The sequence below is a fragment of the Corvus moneduloides genome, chromosome 16 (genome assembly GCF_009650955.1).
Source record: "Corvus moneduloides isolate bCorMon1 chromosome 16, bCorMon1.pri, whole genome shotgun sequence".
Taxonomy (NCBI): domain Eukaryota; kingdom Metazoa; phylum Chordata; class Aves; order Passeriformes; family Corvidae; genus Corvus; species Corvus moneduloides.
In genome coordinates, this window is record NC_045491.1 from 17,434,015 (window position 1) to 17,457,577 (window position 23,563).

Genomic DNA, 23,563 nt, shown 5'->3' on the forward strand with positions numbered 1-23,563 from the left:
AAAGTTTTGATTTCAACTTTAACAACTCAGAATATTAAGAATGGCATAAAACTACTGAGACTTTATGTTTACACCACTGCAAAATCAGAATCTGGCCTAGATCATTTAAATACAGTCTCCTAGCAATAAAATGGTTAGGTTTTTTAGGTCCATTAAGGATGAGGAACCTGAAATCCAGATGAGAGGAGGAGACTGCAGAGGTTCTGTAACCCTCAGAGCACCTGATCCATCTTCCAGGTACAGCAAGAGCCTCAAGCACCAGTCAGTGCTTCCAAAAGGCGGATATACAGCCTTGCCATAAAAGCCCTCCCTACAGCCCCTTCATGTGTGTGTAACTGTGGATACCTTCAGGATAGTTCTCCCTGACTGTCGGCGTGATGCCTGCTGTACTCTCCCATCCTCTCCAAACGTGACCTGTCTGTTTTTCCAGAGCGGAAATGCATTCTGGCCCTGTTTGGATGTGTTCTTTCATTGACAAACAGCACAGGGGACAGACGTGGGCCTTTCTTCTACCATGGCTGCTAATTTTAGACTGGGCTTTTTTTTTTTTTTTTTTTTTTCCTGTGCTGGAGTCTGTTTTAAACACAGTCGGAGAGAGACTGAAGGGCGCCAGGATATCCCGACGCAGGAGGAGGAAATGCCTGCTATTACCTGTTATGCAAGCTGAACCTTGAAATCCCCAGTGCTGGGAGGAGACAGGGGAGAAAAGCCACAGTCAGAACCATTAAGAAAATACTAATAAGAATGGCTGAAGAAGCTTTTGGATCAAGGAGCTCATCTGCCTGCCTATGTTCAAAAGGAGTGAGGGGATGGATCTGGCAGCCTGTGATGATATGAAGACATCGTATCATCACAGGCTGCCAGATATCATATTGTGCTGTGTGAATCTGCAGAAATAACACAGTCACTATCCCTGCCCCATTCCCCATCCCCCTTTGCAGTTATGCCACACTCTCCTTTACCATCATCAGATGGTTTTCTGCCCTGAGGTCATGATATTCATTTTACATCTCATTATCTTAATGTCACTTTACGTTTATACAAATTCCTTCCTGATATCCAGAACAATCACCTGAAGTTTTCTAGAATGCATACTTTTGAAAAAGGTGGGAAGAAGTCATTATATCTGCATTAACCCAATATAAAATAGACTTTTTGGAGACCTCCTTAGTTTTCCAGAAGAGTGGTACATCAACTGCTGATTCCCTGGGCAATCAGGGGTCTGCACTCACTAAACTCCCTGGACTGGGCCCAGGCGACAGCATTTTAGACATTACGGATGAAGTGTCTTTGGTATCAGACAAAAACCATGCACAGACAGTGAGCAAGCCCAGCATTTCCATGCTCTGATGAAGGGCTGCTGCTGCATCTGGAGACCGAGAGTTCTATACTGAAGGGGAAGACAGTGGCCACCCCAGGTGCTGTGAGCCACAGGTGATATTCAGTCTCTGAGTCTCCACTCTGAGACAGTAACCTCTCAGCCATTCTCAAAGAAAAGGAGCAATATTGAGCAAAAACATCAGAACAGTGAATATGACACTTGTATTTAAAAGCACTTGTCCCATGCAAACAATCCAAGAGAAACCCCTGCCAGACTCTCTCCTGCTTCATTTGAAGAGTGAAAGACAAGGTACTTTAGGTCAGACAGATCATTTGTGTGAGAAGAGCATTTAAGAATGAACAAACTTAGATCTTATTAAACATTTCTGAAGTACTGGCTGGGTAATTTCTGTTTGTTACACTTTCAAATGAAAGAACACCAGCATCTACCTCCTGTTTTTTCCTTTTCAAAATCCAAATGATCTGAAGAATTGTTGTGCAATTCCTCATCTTTACATTCTGAAATCCTTAATTTCAGAAATTATCTTGAATCATATTCCCTCTAATTCCAACTTCTGCTTGATCTCTTTCATCCTGGAATATGCCAACAAGTGCTGAAGAGAACTGCAGTGGTCACTGATAGAATGAAATCTCATATTGTGGGGGAAGGATCAACCTACAATTTTCTTGTTTTTACTCAACTGAAACTGTGTAGATTTCATAACAGTTTCCCATGGTCTGAACAAAAGTCCTTGTTAGCTTAGAAAACTAAGTGTGCTAAGTATTACCTGCAAAGTCTATCACAAGCTCAAATCAATGATCTTAGATCCACTGGAGCTTGCGGTGGCTCCAGGCTCCACCACTTCCTCACTCCTGCCACCTGCACAAGCATTTGACAGCCATTCAAAAAGGATGGACCTCTGACAGAAAATAAAGCCCCAGGAAGCAAAGAGGAAAGAAAGAAGAGAGGAAACAGCAATGCTGTTTGGGACAGCAGTGGGATTCACACAGCTACAAAGCTCCACAGCCTCACACCTCCCTGTTAACAGGAAAGTGAGCTGTTTGCTTTGGAAAAGGCTCCTGGTGAAAATGGAACCAGCGTTGTACATGGAATTTTGTGTCAATGCTCAGAAATTTCCCTCTAGAGGGTTTTGGGGTTTCTGTTTTTTTCCAAGGACCTGTTACAAACTCCACATGCTGAATAGGATGGATAACAGCTGACAGAAGAGCTGTTGGAAAGGGAAATCCATACTAATAGGACAGGGAAGAAAGAGCACTTCAGTGGATATTGAACTACTACAAACAGTAATCTGCCAGACAGGATCAGGCCTTGAGGGTCTCCAGCCAAGTCTTGATCTTGTCCACTGATGATTATCACAAACTTCAGAGAAAAATATCAGAAACTTAACGGGGAAAATCTGGGATAGAATATCCCTTACATTAGATCTCATCCTGATTTCTGAATGTCCAAGACTTTGCTTCAATGTATTCGGCAAATGATCAACAAAGCTGTTAAGGGAGTCTACATGGTTCAAACAGGAGGGGGAGATGTTGCAGTGAAAGCTCCTCTGGACTCAGGCCCAGAGGGAAGCCAAAGCACAGGGGTTGAATTAAAACCTTTGGACAAGCTGAGATACATGAAGTCACACCAAAGTGAAATAGAAATATAGATTTTTAAACTTTTAGTAGAAATATATGCTAAGTGCCTTAAACATTAAAAAACTGTAGCAGAGACTTTAAACACAGTTCTTGCTGCAGCAGTGTTACCTTTTCACAGTGTTACCTGAATCATAATGACTAATATTTTGCAAGTCCACTTTCAGCATTAAATAACTTTAATACATAATATCCTGAAGATTAAAAAGTTTCATGTTCCTACTGAGCTTGTCATTTAAAGCCAAATAGTCTCACATTTCTTGAATTTCAAGCATTGCATTCCAGCTTTGCCCAACATGTTTTTCTGATGACAGTGTTTCACTCCTGACCCCTAATGCATCACAGGAAAGCTGAGCTCATGCACACTTTAATTTCTGTGCTCTTAAAACTAAATCAGACAATTTTTGAATCATCTTCTCCAACCACTTTAGATCAGTTGATATCCAGAAAACCTCACTGTAGAAAAGAACAGCACAGCAGCCATTGGAAAACACGGCTGAAGATATTCCTGAAAGCAATGTGATCCTGAGTTCTGTATTACTTCTTTCCACCTTTTTGCTTCATAACACTCTCAAGCCAGGTGTGTTCTAAGATGAAGTCTATGGAACCGTAAACCTAAAATTTCCTGAAAAGGTAGCAAGTAAATAAGGTGCTCTAAGTAACCTAAAAATCACAGCAGAAATAGAGAATCTGATTGCTTGATTTGTACTAAATGTTTTCATTATTTGTCAATTTTATTTCACCCTCAGTGCCAAACTTTCCTGTTCTTTATGTGAACCACAAATGTCACAGTAAAGTGATTTTGTTTTCACATATTTGCAAAAGGAAACACATTTGCAAAGATCCTAAAATCTGGATGTCTATCTCATTTATTTTGTTGGAAATGGTTCCCACAAGCAGCAGAACCAGCAAACTAGGAAGGACAGTAGCTCACAAGAAGTGTGGTGAACTCCTCATCTAATATAGCTGCAGCAGGGAGAAGATCTGCCTGTATTCTTTTAGGCTAAACACTGATAAGAGCAGCAGGCAGGTTGTAGCATCTCGATGTCAAGGGCACATATTCTGATTAGAAATGTGGTAAAAAATCTATTAACAGATAAATAAAATTTGGATATACAAGCATAAGGAGCATGTAATGCAGAGAAAAGTGTGTGACAGAAAGTATCTCAACTCAAATATTCACTTAATTGCTTATGAACATGCACATTAAATATACATGGAGGTGTTTCCTAAAACTCTTTCAAACCCAGTTGCCTTGCTAGATCCAATTATGCAGCTCTTACCCTCTGATGTATCCAGAGATGAACAGAGCACTTAACAACAAAAGCAGAAGATGACACTGAAATGTCCAGGAAGATCACCTGTCAATGACTGCTTCTCTCTGCACAGGGTATTCTTGCTCAGGCTGACCCCACGTGCAGCCAGGTTTGGGATCCTCAGCATGAGACAGACATGGACCTATGGGAGTGGATCCAGAGGAGGCCATGAAGATGCTCCAAGGGTTGGAGCATCTCTGTAGCAGAGACAGGCTGGGACAGCTGGGGGTGCTCAGCCTGGAGAAGAGAAGGTTCTGAGGAAAACCTACTGTGGCTTTTCAGTACAAAAAGGGTGCTTGGTGCTTAACAAAAGACAGAGAGTGACTTTTTACATGGGCAGACAGCGATAGGACAAGGGGAATGGATTTAAGCTGGAAAAGGGAAGATTTAGATTAAATGCCAGGAAGAAAGTCTTTCCTGTGAGGGTGGGGAGGCCCTGGCACACAGAGCAGCTGTGGCTGCCCCCGGATCCCTGGAAGTGTCCAAGGCCAGGTTGGATGGGGCTTGGAGCAGCGTGGGACAGTGGAAGGTGTCCCTGCCCATGGCAGGGGTTGGAATGAGATGGTTTTAAAAGATTCTTTTCAACCCAAAACATTCCACGGTTCTGATTGCAGACAGGAGCCCACAGCTATGCCTGATATGAGGCCTACTACAACTAAAGCAGAGCTTTAACTGGCTCCAGCTGCCTCAGAACCCAAGAGGCCAAGCAATGCTCATATTCGACAACAAATGTGAGAGTCTTCACATTTATCCTTATTTAAGCAGCTGCCCAAGAGGAATTCTGCCTAGTTCACTGGGAATACTCTTCAACATTCCATTCATAGGCTGGCATAATTTCTAAGGAAGCCTCCAAAAGGTAACCAACAAAAGCAATTTACTGTCAATAGACCTAAACTTGTTAAAGATTTCACACGTAAAGTAGGATTCACTGCCTTACACTAACTAAATCTCCCATCAGGTTAAAGACAGGGACTGACAAACTCAAACAACACAAGTAGAAAGCCCTTATAATTCAGAAAAGTGAGCAACAAAAGGGTCTTATCACCCCTGAGAAGCTGTGCTACTCACATGTTTAATTCTAAGATGTTACATACTACCAAAATGCTTGGAAGGAAATTTTAAATTAGAAGCAAACAAAACAAAAAACCAAAAAAAACCCAACCCCAAACAGATTACTGTATTTAGCAATGTACAACTCAAACCTCAAAGGTCACTTGACTCTAATGGTCACACTCTAATTCCCTGTGCTATTAGAAACCAAAGCATCATCCAGCCTGGTGCTACAATGAAGACCACATGATGATTACAGAGGCTCCATATGTGCCTTGAACTGTAACAACTTCTTTTGTGTCAAGCTGATACAAGAAAAGGTGTTTATTAATAAATAATTTGTGTAAGACCTATAGGAATGACTTTATGAATCTATCTCATGCTGATAAATACAGCTGAGCTCCTACAAACAGCCCATTTGGGCGTGTGACTCATCACAGCTAAATCACTCCCTGTGAAACTTGGTGGAGTACACAGAAAAAGAGTGAAATATTTCCCTTCCCTGTTTGCAGTTCTGCACAAGCATGGATGGTGTATTCTCAACACTCTGGCTGTTCTATTTTCCTTCTTCTCCCTTTTCCTGGCAGCAAATTCATCCTCCAGGACAAGCTGTAAAGAGGAGGATTATAAATCCCGATATAGACTTGCTGGTGACCTAGAAAACACAATGCAGATTTCTTCAAGTGCACTATCAGTGCACTAATAAAAAGGAAGAATGAGAATCAAGGAGTGTCTGAAAAAAACCAACAAACTACCACAGAAATAAAAAGTGACTATGAGAGTTCTTTTAAAATGCCAAAATTCTGTAGTTGGCTTGCAGCCAGCCTCAAACAGGAAATCCAGCATACAGATCTGAAATGTAAGTTCAAAAAGTAACATTCTCCCAGCCCACCCCCACTACCACAGTCAATACTGTTCCAACCAAAAGTCTTCTGAGTGACTTGGTTATCTGTTTCCTTCCCCAGCGGAAAAGCCACCCCCCTCCCAGCTTGTTTTGCTGCAGATGGGAAACAACTAGAGATAAACAGCAGTTCTATGGGGAAAAAAAGCACTTCAAGTAATCTCATCAGGATTTTTTGTGAAGTTGTGGCCTCTGTGAACTCTTGAGACAATACACAATAAAATTATCTGAAATCGATTGATGTACTTAAATTAATTCAGGGAAATTGAGCCATATATCTCAAAGTCTTGTCATCACTACAAAACAGAAAAGAAATCAGACGAAAATGTTCAATATTTTCATAAATAAATTTAAAGAAATATGTCCTTTCTACAGCCCTTTTCAACCTGTATTGTACACTGTGAGCTCAAGAAGCCTGATGGCAAAGAGAGCAATTTTCTGGTTATTTTTAGTAGAGTTGTTTATGGGAAACAGTCTTGGAAGCCAACTGTCTTCCTCTAGCTATTTTATTGGAACACAAACTGAATTCAGACATCGCTACAAATATCTATCTAAAAAGTGAAAAGTCACCACAGTCAGCTCTGGAGACTATTCTTAAAACAAGGTTAATTTTTATAGAGATACTTCTAACTATTACATGGCACAAATATGTGAACTGCATATTTTTGCCCAGACTAAATGTTCCACCCCAGTTCTTGGCTGGTGTACAAGAAGACTCTTCTAAGGGCAAGGAAAACATATATAGCACATTGGAACACTGCTTCAAGAAGTCCAAGTTTGATTAAGCTGTTACGGACAAAATCTATCCAAGCAAACTGTGGGGTTTTCACACATCATCATCATCTCACAAAAGCAGCATTCATCAAAATTTAAAACACACCATCCTATGCAAACTCAGCCTTTTTGGATCATTATGATTTTTTCACCCTTCACTCTGGAGTTCCTACATTTACAATTCCCATATCGAGCCATGCTACTATGAAATAAGAATGCTGGAAAATAACGTTCTCAGTGACACTTCTATTCTGGAGTTCTCTGACTCTTGCAGAACTGTAAAACTAATTGTATGAACTCTACAGTAGCATGCTTCCACCTCTGTTGCCTCTGTCATGTGTTTGTTCTTAAATGTCAGTTCCTGTCTAAACTGTAGCAAAGGATCCTAAACAGAACGTACATTTTCACTCAAGAGCTCTGGCAACTGGCTCCTGCAATCTGTCAATTTGGGGAGCTCTCAAACCCAATTCCTCTACCCCATTCAGCCACTGGCACAGAACTGGGAAAGGAGATAAAGCCTCTTGCATGACTGGCTGATCATCTGAGCAGGGTTCAGGCAAAGGGCTTGTGAAGGAAAATCGACCTTCTAGCAAAAATAGCTTTATTTTGGGACCTGTAAGGAAGCCTTAGTGGCTTTTCCTGGTGGATAATGGCTCCATCAGATAGAACATGGAGGTGTTAAGCCATTTAGGACAGTAATTGGCCATAAGTAATACAAAAGCAAGAAAGACAAAGCTAAGTAATTTCATTAAAAGCCAGGTATTTGGAAAAACTTTTAAATATTGAAAATATTCCTACAGTGGAAATTAAGCTGCAAGACACAACATAGCATCAGGGTTACTCTGTGAAACTGGTATTCCTGAATCCATGTCCCTCTGCCAAGAGAGCCTCAAAAAAAAATACTGCAAGATAGTGTGAAGTGGACTGTTGTTAATATCTATAACTGTCCCTTAGAGGTACCTGTGAGTGGTCACTGGTCCAAACAGCTTCTGCTCAAAGTTCTTCCTGCTTAAGGTTTTATGATTTTCTTCACATTTTTAAAAGAAAATTAACACTTTATGGATTCCCTGTGAAAGTGTGTATGAATTGGAAATGAGTTCTGAAAGGACAACTGAAAAGGAAAACTGATTACACAAAGTTCTCATGTGCTGGACTAAGTAAGATGGGTCTCTTGATTTGTATCAATACTCTCTCTCCTGCCAATTTTAAACCACAAGGAGATGAAGAGGGTCAACTCAGCTGCAGGAGGTGCAAGCATCTCCTTTCCTCTCAACTTCCTACTTTCATAAGAAAATGGCTATCTACCATCCTTTGAACAGTGGACTGCAAAGCAGTATCAGTGTCTATCATCCTTATAAGACCTACATGAAGATGTAGACATCCAAATTCTTTATAAGCATATCACAGCTAGCATGCTCTGCTCCCAATGCTCTGAAATACAGAATAAACACACGAAGTTGTATCATCCTGGTTCCACAGACGGGGAACCGAGCCATCTGAGAGGAAAGCTTAAAAAACCTGATGTCTCTCACAAAACAGAACCTCACCTCCCCCTCTCTTCTCTACCATGTGCCTCAGGACAAACTGAACTTGAAGACTGACACTGGAAATAAGGGGAAAGTATTTTATTTGCACCAGCAAACCATTATTGTATGGATCAGTGATTTCTGCAACTCAGTGTGCTCCACATGGCCACATTCTCTCCAAATGAAACTTGTTCATTTATAACTAAGCTGAACCATAAAATAACTACCAGACTTACTGACAAAACCAAGGAGTTACTCTATCCTTACAACTGGGTCAACAACCTAAAATCCATCCAAGGTATATCAGGCCTTTTTCACATCAGAGTGAGGAAAGAGCAGTAAAGAGCTACTCCTCCCATAAGAACCTATTTCCTCCTTATTTGTCCTCTGGCAGAGAAATGCCTCGTTCCAAACCCTCTCTGGACAAGCCAGCTGTGACACAGTGCTACCTCAGGAGAAGGTGCAGCAAGCAACTGAGTTGCAAACCACCTTCTAGGTAAACACAAGAGAGCCAAGGATGCCAGACATTCATTCATTCATTCATTCATTCAGTGTTTATATTATGAGGAAGGGGATTCAGCCTTCATTTTACTGACTCTGAGAATGGTACAAGTGTCACACCTTTAAGTAATGATTGATTGTTTTCCTCCTACTTGTATTTCATTTCCCTTCTCTGTGGTTTTTATCTGTTTGTAACTTGTGTCTTTTCCATCTTCACTGTATTACTAGTACTCTTTTAAGAAAAAAACTTGATACAATGCACACTCAGAATGTGCTCTTTCATGGAAGATCAAGGACCAGGGCCAGGGGTCACACTGTTGCCATGTATCCATGGGGACAGTATTGGCAGGCACTGCCACTGTGGCTAGCTGAGAAAACACAATGCAGCCCCTGGGACTTGCTCTTGACTTCTCCTTGCCCATGAACTTACAGAGATGGTGTCCAGATATGTTCTGGCATTTCATGGATATTTGTTTATTCCAGTCTTCCTTCATGAAGGGGTCCTTTTGGCAATGACATTCCTTTGTTATGGTGGTGGTTAAGGAAGTGTATAGGAGAACAAAAAGAAAATCTTTTTTTGGTTAGTGAGACCTATTTGCCCCTTTGTGTTTGTTTCAATCTAATTACATCCATGAATTTCTTGTTTTATAAAAAGCTGAAAAGTAGGTTTTTTTGACAATAGGTACAGAAAGAGAGACTAGGCTGGAGCCCCTCTGCTCTGAAGCCAGGCTGGGAGAGCTGGGGATGTTCAGCCTAGAGAAGAGGAGGCTCTGAGAACTTGGAGCCTGAAGGGCCTAAAGGGGCTCCAAGAGAGCTGAAGAGGAACTGTGGACAAGAGCTTGGAGCGACAGGACAAGGGGGAATAGTTTCCCACAGCCAGAGGGCAGGGATAGAGGGAATACTGGAAAGAAATTGCTCCCTGTGAGGGTGGGGAGGCCCTGGCACAGGGTGCCCAGAGAAGCTGTGGCTGCCCCTGGATCCCTGGCAGTGCCCAAGGCCTTGGACTTGGAGCAACCTGGGACAGTGGAAGGTGTCCCTGCCCATAGCAGGGGCTGGAATGCAACGAGCTTTAAGGTTCCTTCCAACCCGAATGTCTTGGGGTGACTTTATGATGTGTATCCCATATCGCTGCCCTATGCCCAGGAATTAATTTTGTGCCTTTCTATGCCTTTAAACTGAGCCTGAGAGGGGGGAGGAAAAACTGAGCAAAACTTCTTCAAAGCAGTTTGCAGCTTGTTCAAGGTCACACAGAGATAGAGACAGCTCTCTGTGTTCAGCTGTGGCAGGAGAGTGAGAGCAGAGGGAAGCATCCAGCTTGCTTTCTTTCCCACCAGTTTTCAGACAGGTTTTCAGCTCCTTTTCCTCCAGCGAGTTGAACTTTTGTTTTCCTGGGACTTCGGGGGTTTTTTTGCCTTTTCTCTGCTGGACTGTTTCAACATCAGAATGCATTGGGAGGACTTTCCACCGAGGCCTTGGGCCTGGAGGTGGGCCCACCACCCTGTCCCAGCTCCCTTCCTACGGAAGGACTCTGAAATTTTCTCAGGTTTTCTCTCTACAGTGAGAGGTTTCATTATTTAGCATTAGTAATTTTTTCTCTGTGTGTTTGTTAAATAAATAGTTTTTATCTCTTTCACTTTCCTTCGAGGAAAAGGTTTCTTAATTCCCAAACCTGGTGGGGGAGGGGTGGTTTGTAACCTGCCTTCTCTCAGGGGATATACTTCTAAATTTGGCCAAACCGGCACACCGAACCATCCTGGGATTGCATGGTTCTGTGATAATAAAATAAACAGAGGGCAGAAAAGTAATCATGTGGTTATCAATGCATTCTTGAGGGAAAGGGCAGTCTCAGTAATATAAAAAAGGAGGTATAAAAGGATACAGATTGCCCCTTGATCTAACGTGGATCTCCTGCATGACTAGAACAGACACCCCACCTCACTCCTGAAATAACATTACTATTCATCAGTAATGTAACCACCACAGAGAAAGTGACAATTTTTTTTTTTTTTCAGTTTTTTTGCAAATCACGTTGTGACACCTGAATGGAAATGCTGGACAAATGCAGCGTTATTGCTCTAATATTACCTACCTTTTAGGGAACTTAGTACTGCGCTTAAGGTTATGAGGACAATAGAAACGTTGCCTTCAGTAGCTTCTGGAGACATGACATTACTTCTGCCTCATAACATCTTCTTCCAGCAAGAAAAAGTAGGACCACAAAGTTCCATTTATTTCACCTTCCCTTTTTTTTTTTAAGTTTCTGTACATTGCTTTTTATTCTTTCTCTAAGATATTTGGCTATTCATCATCTTCACAGTTTACATAGCAGCCTGCCTTAATAAACATTTTAAAATTTCAGAATAAGTGTACATACTGTGAATAAAAGAGTTTTTTTAATAATTATTATTATTATCATTAATACAGCTGTTTTCTTTTTTGGCAATGGGAGTAAGAAAGAGGACATCTGTGTACGTGATTCAAATGCATGGGGATAAAAACCCAACATGAAATACAGCTCAGTGGGGGTAAGAAATTTAAATCAGAGTGAACAGATTTAAACCTAAAACGGAGCCTCTGTTAAAGGCACTCTCTTTGCACATATCATGAGGCCCAAATATGCCTTCAAGAACACATCCAGCATATCGTAACAGGGATGGAAAGGCTCTACAGACTTATGAACAGTGAGTCTGTAAATGTTGAGATGCCTATGGCATTTTGCCACTACAGAAACTCAAGAGAAGAACTCATTAAAAATAACTCTGCCATTCTTCTTGCAGGTTTTGTTCTGGTTATTGGACTGGTGACATTCTACCGTATCGGACCATACACCAACCTCTCATGGTCCTGCTACCTGAACATTGGAGCCTGCCTTTTGGCCACACTGGCAGCTGCCATTCTAATCTGGAACATCCTCCACAGGCGTGAGGACTGCATGGCGCCCCGGGTCATCGTCATCAGCCGCACCCTGACGGCTCGCTTTCGCCGGGGCTTGGAAAATGACTATGTTGAGTCACCATGCTGAAAGAGCACACTTGAAAGGGGAAAAGATCTCCAAAGAGATCTGCATTGGAGTTGTTTTCTATAAATATATGCTATAACTTAAAACTAAGGGTTGAAAGACATCACAATGCTCCCTTGTGTGGGCAGAGGCCCTCGATTACTATTTGGATGGGCTCCATCTATATACATATGTATAAAACACATAATTTTATATATATATATATATGTATTCTATTCTATTCTATTCTATTGCCCTCTCGGTCTGCTGTACAGCACAGAATTGTCAGGTTTGCTGCATGGCAGCCGGGTCAGCTGGAAAAGATACCAAGTGTGTGCAATGAGAATACAGGAAAGAGGGAACCAAACACATTTTCTCTGCCTGCATCAAGTTCTCCTGCTCCCTAAAAATAAACCAAAAAGCTGTAGGAGACCAGTGACAATAGCTTGGAAGTTAACAGGCAATCTGAGAAAGCAGAAAACTCACTGTAGATTAAGTGATGGGTTTAACAGCTGTCTAAATTTCATGACTTTCTAGTCCTTCTATTCACCTCTCTACAAGGAACGGATTCTCATTAGCTGCAACACCTGCTCCCAGCCCCAGAAGAGACCAGAGAGTAAAAAGCAAAAGCAACTCTAATTATTCTTATGTAAAGAAAGGGATTGCAGAAGAATTAAGTTGCATTTTTTTCAGACATTTCTTTTGTATTCTGAGACACAGGTTTGGTAATGTCCTATGCATAAACAGACATTAAAAATGAGAAGGGTACGCAGCTAGAACAGGCCACGCATGCTGCTGAAAAATCTGTTTCAGTGTTACATTGAGGGCGGATGTCCACAGGAGGGTACCTGAACTTCCTAATAATCAGAGATATGATTAACTTACATTGTTGGGAACTATTATTAGAAAGAGATATTCCAGCCCAAATTGGTTTCTTTTGTCTCCAGCTAGTTACATTTGCTGTGACGTTAGAGTGCTATGGCAGGACACCAGCTCTGCCCAGCAATGCTCAGAGCCACATAACACAGGGAATATTGGAGAATAGAGCTGCCACTCAAGCATCCAGACTGGAAAATAAGACAAATATACAGGACTTCAGGATTCTGAGATTTAAAAACAACCTACCTGATAACTTAATATGGTAATGAAGTGAAAAATTAATACCTTTAGAATTAGGTATAATGTTTATAAGCCTTACCCTGAGAAGCACATGGCCTCACAAAAGTCATATGCACATAATTTTCAGAAAGAAAAACAACACATCAAAAACTATTATGCAGGAATACATGGGATACAGGAACCTGAGGCAATGTCAGGTGTGTAAGCACTCTCAAGATGCTGCTCTGAGCAAATTAGTGATGGCTTTGAGGGACCATGAGCTGTGAATGTTACAAATTCCTTAGGACTGTTGTGTTACTCCCAGCTGAGTACACTGCTTTGCTTCTTTGTCACTATTTCCACACTTTGTTAAAATGTGATCATCAAGCTGGCTCTTGAGTTCTGTTCTGCACTCAGTTTGGATGTGATAAGAAACTCAACCCCAACTGCTGCTTGGCACCACGTTCCAAATGAGCAACTCTCCGCAGAGACTGATGCTCTAGAACAACTGCAGTGCTCTAGACTGTCAGGGGAAATACCATAAAGCTGACAAAGAGTTTCTTCTAGCAGTAGGCTTGTAAAAACAAACTAAGATTAGTATTCATCTGCCTGCATTAATTTCTGGGGAAAAAAAAAAGAATTCCAGAAATAATATGCTATGATTAAATGCAAGGGTTTTTTAAACAAAATATTAGAGTATTTAAGAGACGTTATATTATTTCCTCTAATATTGCAATATCCATATTATAATAATGTACATGTGAATTTAAAAATCAGCTATGTGGTCGGTAAATCTGTAACACTCGGTATTGCTGTGATTATTTTCGATGTATAAATAAAATTGTGAATGTGCATTTTCTTCTAGTGACAACATTTTTGCCATTCAGACACAGGATAAGGTTACTGTTTATCAGTAATTCTTTCTCCTTTAGTAAAAAAGAATCCATAATGTTTACAGACAAAGAATGAGCAGAGAATGCACTAAAATGTCTGTGAGACTAAGATGTTTCATCTGGTTAAAAATGAAAGGGAGAATGAAATCAGAGAGGGAAAAGGTAAGGAGAATCTAGGAGGATCTACACTTCACATAAACTTTTAACAAAAATAAACTGCACCCATGAAGAAATACATACAAATAGTTCTGATACCTTTTTATCAGCTTGATGGATTTGAAGGCCTCATCCATGTCTCCAGCAGTCAGATAGTAGCTGAAGTTCAGCATGGCATCCAGGGTGGTCTTATCACAGTCTCCCAATCCAATGAAATCTCTCATGGGTCTCCTGGCAACCATCTGAGAGACTGGTCCTGAGCCAGATTCGGATGCTCCCTTCTCAGCTTCTCCCAGCTAAAAGGAGAAGGTTGTCATATAGGTATCAAGCAGGTTGAAACTTGCTCCTCTGTACATGTAATTAATTACATTATTCCTATCACAGCCCAAGTTTTTTATATCTGCAGGACCATGATCAATAGTGACAATAGTTGCAAAGTTCCAGAACTTCCTAGAAAATGCCACAAAACATGGAATGTCATAGAAGAGATTAACATATTGCAGTGAACAATCACAGCATGTCAGTGATCACTGGAGACTGGTATCATAAAACAGAAAGGCAACCTCCTTTTATTACAGTCATTATTATTTTATATATATATATATGTATGTATGTATATTAGTAATACTACTACTATAATAGCAACTATTAACTTCCCAGATTTCTGAAGATTTCAGGTAAGCATTCCTCCAAGTTTAGTCTCTTCTCAAACATTAGTCTGCTGTTCTGAAAGTTAACTATACAGAATCAATTCTTTTATCCTTGCCTTCATGAAAATCTTATGAATGCTGAAGCTCAGGTTCAAATCCTTCCCCTTACAACTGGCAGTTCTAAAGCTTCAGGGATACTTTCACCATTCACTGAAAGGCAGCTCAAAGCAATTCAATCATTATGCAGAAAAACAGTAAAGTCTCAATCCTCAATGTCAAATGATCTGTCTGGAGTGTTACAAGGAAACTTTCCCAAGCCAAGCAAAGGGCAAGATCACCTGAGTCATGAAGGATGCCAAAGTCCATGTACACTCTACCCCAATCATATAGTTACATATGATAACTAAATTTTAAGGTATACAGAAGCCAATAAAAAATAGTATTATATTATAATACAATGGAAGTCCTGGGTACAATAAAAGACAGAAATCAAAAGCGCAAATGTGTCTGACTAGAACTTGAGGGATTTCTGGCACCAGGACAGTAAAGACATTATAGTGAATAAGGAGAAACCCTGGAATGAAACTTGGTCAACAAGGCTTGTTGCATCAACTTGATTTGCTGTATTTAAAGCAGGCTCTGCTCTTATACTAAATTAGGTTTCCCAAATGAATACAAGTGATGTAAAAAGTGACTTAGTCACGAAGAGACAACCACCAACCAAGAAAACGGAAACAAGATAGAGGAGCAGAGGATGAAGGAAGAGGACCAAAGCAATGCAGATACTTACAGGTTTATAGACACATCCCCTCCGAAAACACAACTAATGGCAGCAATAATCCATAGAGAGTCAAAAAAAAAACCAAACCAAAACAAACAAACAAACAAACAAAAAAAAAAAAACACAAACACAGTATCAAAGTAAAATAGCATGAGATATGATGGAAAACTGTTAAAAAGAAAGATTGGAAAATGCAGCATATCACATTTGACCTTTCAATTTAAGGGAAAAAGAAAAGCAAAACACAGTACAACTCTAAAAGCTCAGTCTTCACAGGAAGACTGACAGCAGGCAGTGCTTTGAAGGGGATGAATTGCAAAGTGCTGCCCTGAATCTGAACATAATGAGTAGATACATTCTCCTTGTCTAATAGTGTTCACAAACTACATGAGGATTAGAAGTGTCATTAATATTAATTTCTTGTAGATTTTACAAAACTAAATACCTTAGTATAATAAATGGGCTGTGTTACACTCCCCCTACAAGACAGGAACAGATAAAATCATCATCCCAAGAGGCACCAGGAAACTCAGGTCAGAGCTTCACCAGAAAACAATTTGTAGGTGAAAGGCTGCAGCTTGCCCAGTATGCATGGAACTGTGCAGGGTATTACTTACCTGAGATGCAAACAATTTTGGATTGAAAATCAAGTTTTAGAAGTTAGAGCCTGCATTCCTGGCACTTGCAGCACACAGACATTTGTTGATAGTGCAAGATGACTATTCTTGCTCTCTTAGGTATTCTTGGAGATCAAGCTCCATTCCAGCAAGGAAGTGGGATGCTTCTGCCAAGCCAGTACAAAATGTCCTCTCTTATGGCCTACATAAAGCTCACACACACACCCCTCTTGTACTTGCAACAGGCACAGTGACTAGAGAAAGCAGAATTTTTTTCACATCCCTCTTTCAGTTGCATTACCTGGTAATTCCCATTTCTCCTACCCTAGTACGTCGCATTCAGTTTGCAATACCCATAAAAAGCCGTCTCATTACAAACTCCACAATTCTGCCAAGTTCATCTGCATCAGAATTATCTTTATGTCATTTCTATGTGATGCATCCCCTGCCATTGGTGTTGCTGTACCTACCCCAGACTCAGTTTGGTTTAATTTGACCCCTATACAGTGGGAAGTCTAATTTCTGGGAAGGGAAGGAATTCTTAGAGATTACCTCACCTTTTTTGCAAAGTAATAATGTGGCACCTCTATGCCCAAAAGAACCTGGTATGATGAAGGCAATGGAAAGCTGTCCTGCAGCAAAAGGCCATGCTCTTCAGTGCTGAAGAACGATATAATCCAAACATCCATCTGGAAAAGGAAGCAAACCATTGTTTTGTTTTTATGCTGCAATATCCTTCTTTCTTTTTGTTTTTATTTTCCATATTCACTTGGCAGAAGCTTCTCTTGACAATAGTATGACCTATACATTCAAACACACAGCTGCTGGAGAGGGCAGAGCTGCACACTTCCTCCCTACAGTGAGCACCCAGCGCCTTGCTCTGCATTCCAGACTGGTCCTCCTGCACAGGGACCTCCACCTCTGCCTCAGCAACCACCTTCACCATAAAGAGAAAAGCCCCATGCCAGATTGCTGCTCTAGACATCTCTCTGACAGATCTGGCTCAGGGCAAAGAAACAGAATCACAAAATAAGAGAATCACTCAATGGTTTGAGTCGGAAGGGACCTTATAAACTATCTAGTTCCAACGCCCTGCCAGGGCAGGGACACCTTCCACTAGACCAGGTTGCTCCAAGCCCTGTCCAACACGACCTTGAACACTTCCAGGGATGGGGCAGCCACAACTGTTTTCAACCTTTTTTAAAAAACATTATATTATTCCCATTGTAGGTTCATCACCTCTCTGATTGCTTTGAGTTCCCAGGAAATATATAATCCACTCAAAAATAGTTCCTCTAACAGTTTAAGTATTGACCTGACTCAAGTTAAAATAACATTTATTTCCAGCAGAAGTTAATCAGACTTCTCATTTCCTAAAGCATAAGCAGACAGTAAAAAGCTCTGTTGAATAAGGGGCAAAAAGTAAGTTGCATTCCTTTTGTATCTTTTTTTTCAACTTTATTTAGAAGCCAAATATTTTTAAGTTTTTTACATGAGGAGTACTAGGTTGAATTGTTCTTCTCTTTGCTAGAAGACCCCAGCCAAGCCTTTTGAGACATCACTATCCCACTTCTCCTTTCTACTTTGATCTTCTCACAATTCATCTAAGGTCATTTTAACCAACAAAAGACACAAAGAGCTTTCTATCTCTAATTTGATGAGGTTTAGTTAAAATAAGGCACAAATCCAAAAATTTGAGATTAACATGGATGTTTCAAATCAATGCAATGTTTATACAGGAAAGGCAGTTCTGTACAGACAAAGTGGTAAGGAGCACTACAAGCACAATAGCAGGGGAAGAGGGGAAGAATTGTTGGTGTGATGAAAGAAATCTTTGGTTAGATCACTTCTGATCAATAAAAATTAACTCTTTTTTCTAATGTAAAAAAGACCATAACAGGTAATTTGGGAAGTCACATAAAAATGTGCAATGTCTCTCCAGAAAAGCAGATGATGGGAAGGACTGGGTGGAAGAGCATATTTCTCTGTTCACCTTAACAGTAGTGTCCCTGTTATTCTATCAAGTTAATTCTTGCTGCTATAAGTGGACTCAAGATATAAAATCAGCAATTTTTAAAATTACAAACTTCTAGATTATCAATCCACCCAATAATATCACCTGAAAAATTGTAGTCCAGATACAAGCTTACATTAGGGTCATCCCCAAAATTCTATCACAGCTAAAGAAATCCCCTCTTTTTCTTCTTCACTGTATGCAAGCTGGGCCCAAACCAGAGAGCTGCCATAGAGGGGCTGCCTGACAGACACCAAACACAGGGTTCACTGCTCATTTTTGCACGTAGTAATGTGTACTACCCACTCCTACATCCTTCATGAAGGACGAAGGATTTATTACTTGGACAGGGAGAACTCCATGTAAAACAAGATAAAACAAATAAAAAAGACCATACTGTGCCCTCAGTCTGGTTTTTCTTTTGGTCTGGAGGTTGGAGGCCTGTTTCAGGAATTGCTTCACACACAAAAAGTCTTGGTTCACTCTGGTCCCAGAAATGGCAAGCAGGGATGTGACTGTGCAATTCTGGATACTCCACTACAGACCTACCAAGAGACAAGAAAAAGTGTAGAAAGGGAGACAAAGTAATTCCAGCCCATTCAGTGCATGAGTGTAAATAAAGCTCTGGCCAAGGGATCATTCTCAGGTGATACTCAGTTATTTATACTCTGCATTAAAATATTAACCAGATACATTTTCCTGACTCCTAACATTTTACACGTGGCAACGACACTTTTAGTTTGGTCTGTTACACTGACAATGGTGACAGGACATAAAGCACTTCGGTAGAAAAAGAGTTGGTACTGCCTATAAAAATAGGCACCCAAAATCTGCCTCCCCTGAGATTGCAGGTTCCACAGCAACACTTGAAGATCCTTCAAACAAGGTACCTCAGTGTCTGCTGCTGTAACACAGGGGCTACCTCAGCTCTGTCTCTAAACCATGGAATTGTTAAGATTGGAAGGGCCCTCCAAAATCACCAAGTCCAGCCATGCACCCAGCACCACCACCATGTTCTCCACTAAACCATGTCCCAAAGTGCCACATGCACACATTTTTTGAACACTTCCCAGGATGGTGATTCCACCACTTCCATGGCCAGCCTGTTCCCAATGCCTGACAACTCTCCCTGAAGAAATTTTTTTCCAATACCCAATCTAAACCTTCCCGGGCACAACTTGAGGCCATTTCCTCTCATTCTATTGATTATTACCTGGAAGAAGAGACCAACCACCACCTGGCTACTGCATGTCAAGAATTCAGAGGCACCATGGAACAGCATATTAAGCACAAGGACTTCCCCTGCAGCCTTGGGAAAGCCAGTCTCTGACAGCAGTTTAAATAATAACATCTTATTGCCTCCTTTGGGCATTTCAATACTATTTCAGTGCCGGCCATGTCAAGACTCCAGACATACAGAATCACACTATTTTAGCAATGGCTTAGTATTCCTTCTTCTGAAAAACATCAAATTATTTAAAACAGAAACCAAAGACACCATTAAAGTATTTTCTCAGTTGCTGTCACCACTGAAAGGTGGACTTTGTGGGGAGGATTGGAGTAGGGCTAAAGAGCAAACTGAAAGAGACATTCAAAGAGGTGCAGAAACACCCTAAGTCCTCTCCCTGCCATGGAATTCAAAATCAGTAAATTGCAAACTGAAAAACAGAATTTGTGTAAAAAACCTGGGAGTGTTTAGGTTTTGCCTCAGGAAGAGGGAAGGAGAAGCAGAAGAGGTGTAGATTATTATCATTTTCTGCTGAGTTTACTCACTCTAATTTGAAGATCCTTTAAAAGGAAGCACAGGTAAATGGATTATTCACACAGACACTAACACTCAAACAGTGAAACAACATTCCTGGCTTGGGTCGGCCTCTGTTGGGCTACACAAGATACTGCACTAGGAAACAACTTCCTCATTTACCCTTGACTACACTGCTGCATAACTAACCAGGATGTAGGACTCCAAGTTTGCATTGGCCTTACTTTTTGATAAGCTGGGTAGTTTCTTCTGGTTTCCAATTGTAAGGAGAGTAATTCCTTTTTTTTCTTGCTTGTAATACCCATAGAAGATAGCAGCTAAAAAAGCAATCCACCTGTTCCAATGATGGTTTTTCTTCAGAAAAATACAGTCAGAAAAATTATTGTAAAACCACATGGGAATTTGTACCCTAATATTCCACCATATTTTCACAAGCACTCCTACTTCACTGCATTGTACAGCTAGGATTTCTAATTCACTTCCCACAGAACAGTCTGCATGAACAGAAAGGCGTCAGTTCTAAATAGACATCTCATGAGATTTTACCCACACAAACTCAATTTTATTATACTTAAAAAATACATTTTTTCCTATGAGGACCTTCAGAATGTCCTCTTTTCAGTTCCTATTACGTAAACTCTTCAAGGAAGGGGAGCTTTCCAAGATTTTTCTTTATTTAAAGGCGTGGATCCTGATTCCAGTCATGTAATATCTCTGTATAAAAGCCCCTACACCAAATCATCCTCTCCTCAGAGATCTCTTTAGCTAGATGTGGCTTCCAAATTGCTAATAACTCTCCCTGCATTTCTCTTCTATGAATTTGTCCAATATCTCCATGATATCTTCCATATCCTCATCTTCTCTACTTCCTTTGCAAGGAGTTCCTTGGCATGTTGGCTGAAGAACCACCTCCTGCTTATTTTGAGCTTGCTTTCTGGGACCTTCATTTGACACTCCCTAGCTCGTGCTATTGGAATAGACAGGAATGCAACTTGATGGACATACAACTCACCAGTGTTAATTAGTTATTTAGAAATAATTAAATTCATACAAGCTCCTTCACAAGGCAGAGGAATGTCAGAATCAAAGTGTGCTTGTCTCCACAGGGCAGATTTCCATCTTAAACCCACCATTAATGCTTCTTGAAGTAAAAGCTCCTTACTTGCCAATGCCTTGTCCAGCAGAAAGGTTGTCTCTACCATCTCCCTGTTCAGCCTTGAAATCAAAGAGCGTAACTTTGTCCATTTCAACATCATAGAAACAGATCTTGGAATCGATGTTCCCATCTGCCTACAAGAAAGGAAAACAAAGGTTGCTGGAGCATGCAGTCAAGAGGAACAATAGATATGTTTATCCCATCTGCTTCATGCTCTAAGCTTTCTTTGCTGGTAATCACACAAGGTCATTCTTACTAAGAAATACCAGAAGATTCCTGGCTGTTTTTCTATTCCAACAAGTCAGCCTTGGATTTCTTTGAAATGTTACAAAGCAGCTTTTGTAACTAAAATATTCCTTCCTTTTCTGTATTGTTCCCAACACAGTACAAAGCCTTAAGAGACCTTAATTAATTCCGGAACATGACACTTCATTACATGACTCAATACACTGCCCAGACCAGGTAGGTTTATTTCTGAGAAGTGAATCTTGCGTCCTCAGTAATCTTGAACCACACCAGTCTATGAACCGATGGACAAGTCCCAGACAGTGAGTGAAGAGCTGTGCCTCACCCTGCTGACAAGGATGCTGACTTTGCTGCCATTAGCATTGCACTTCACAGATGCAATGTCTCCGCAGCCAGGGAGCAGCTTGGATAAACTCTTGCTGTTGCAGTGCACTTTTGCCTCTCTGTGAGAAGGAATAAACTTCAATTATATGGTGGCAAGGAACTGGCAATATGCATCAGCCAAAACATTTAGCAAATTATGGATAAGACTTTTAAAAGCAAACTATTTTGACTGCATGACACCACTGCCCCAGACTCCTGCTTCCTCTCCAGATGATTGCTGCCACTGCCTTTCTTTCAGGAATACGTTAACGGACACTCTTTCCTCAATGAATCAGCAAGAATAAACTTCAATGCTTCTACAGGATTCCAAAAACATGGCTATCCAGCAAGAACATCTGGCCAGAATTCTGAATTCAGAGGCCTGCTTTTCCTACAGAAGTAAGTTGAACAGTTGAATAGAGCCCATCACAAAAGAGTTCTGTGTATGGAAAGCATATTGTGGAGCAGAAGTAAAGAAATGTCATTGGCGGGGCGTATTTATATTTTATTATCTCAAAAGAATCTTATTGCTGGTATAGATACAAACCCAGTAATCAGTCAGCAATAAAGAGGACAAATCTCATGAAACAAAAGAATGCAGAAAAAAGAAGTGACAGTAATTTGAAGTGACAGCAATTTAGACCTATAATACAATCTCATGAAAAAAAAATCTTTGAGTCTATAAAAATAACATTTGTCCTAAGCCAACTATGGTGCCCTGAAATTAAAGAGTGTCATAATTTGAGAAGGGGTATTTTCAGTACCAAACACAAAAATTTATCAGAGAGTGCATGAGTCAAGCTATTTTTTCTCACTATCAAACATCATAATCCAATATTTATGCTAGTTACAACCTGCCCAAATCTAATAACCTTCAAACTGTGTCCCAGGTGGAATGTGTGTCATCCCAACCCAGGTAGTTTCCAGTGGGCAACTAACTAGACTTTAGCATTCCTCTGGTGACAGCATGCAAAGAAGAACAGAATCTGTTCACTCTTCAGGTTTTCCAGCTTTTCAAAATTACATCTGTCATTAGCAGCTAAATTTTCAAAAGGAACATCATGTCACTATCTTTTTCATGTTTGTCAGTATGGGAGTACAGCAAAGTTTGAACAAAGTCAGGTAAACTTCTTTCTTAACCTAAACAGGAGGAAGAACAGACTCTCCACAGTTCTAGGTTCACTTTCTCCACAGATTCACTGAAACTACTTTGCTGATTTATGAGGAGATACAAGACCTAGTTTTCTTTATTTCAACTCTTTTGAGATTCGAGTCTTGTTCAAGTTATCAGAAGAAATGTGGGACATCCTTGGCTTGATCTTCCATAAATTCTCCACACACTTTTAAATGCACTTAAATATCCCTCAAGGTATTCTCTTTTTAAAATAATCATCATCATCATGGTGATGACCATCAGTCCATGACTTGCCTAATTATTCCATTGTTCTTCCTTTGCTTTGGAAATAAACCATCAGTTCACACAGGCTGCATGTATTGCCTCAAGTCAAAGGGATTGTTGCATTTCATCAAATCAAAACCAGCTAAAGATTCTCCACAAAATACATGCTTAACTATAAAGAGATTATTTTAAAAGCCTTATTAATACCTGCGTGAGAGATCAAAGATTTTCAAGTGAGCCAGATCAGTTCCCACAGTCAGGAAATTCCCACAGACATCCAGGAGGCAAGGATTCCCCTCTGCTTCAGAGAACACCAGCAGCTGCTTAACTGTGCCCTGGGAAGAAATGTGTAACACTAGGTTTGTGTGGCCACAGCCTCACTAAAA

General features: G+C 40.5%; 2 protein-coding genes across 4 annotated transcripts in view; one reads left to right on the forward strand and one right to left on the reverse strand.

The window, feature by feature from the left end:
* The window catches only part of TMEM204 (transmembrane protein 204), a 29,091-nt gene extending 15,093 nt beyond the window's left edge, over positions 1-13,998 (forward strand). Inside the window, exon 3 of the mRNA XM_032126385.1 lies at positions 11,822-13,998. Within this exon, the coding sequence (XP_031982276.1) occupies positions 11,822-12,066 (245 nt within the window). The 3' untranslated portion in view covers positions 12,067-13,998. The remainder of the gene's footprint in view (positions 1-11,821) is intronic.
* Positions 1-23,563, reverse strand: part of IFT140 (intraflagellar transport 140) — a 105,995-nt gene that overhangs the window by 31,413 nt on the left and 51,019 nt on the right. For 2 of the 3 annotated variants that reach the window (XM_032126381.1, XM_032126382.1), the window contains 7 exons: positions 23,385-23,512; positions 21,741-21,858; positions 21,176-21,303; positions 18,649-18,796; positions 16,795-16,926; positions 15,630-15,662; positions 14,289-14,485 (listed from right to left, as the gene is read on the reverse strand). In XM_032126381.1, coding sequence (XP_031982272.1) covers positions 14,289-14,485; positions 15,630-15,662; positions 16,795-16,926; positions 18,649-18,796; positions 21,176-21,303; positions 21,741-21,858; positions 23,385-23,512 — 884 coding nt within the window. The remainder of the gene's footprint in view (positions 1-14,288; positions 14,486-15,629; positions 15,663-16,794; positions 16,927-18,648; positions 18,797-21,175; positions 21,304-21,740; positions 21,859-23,384; positions 23,513-23,563) is intronic. The other variant, XM_032126383.1, reaches the window with a different exon arrangement.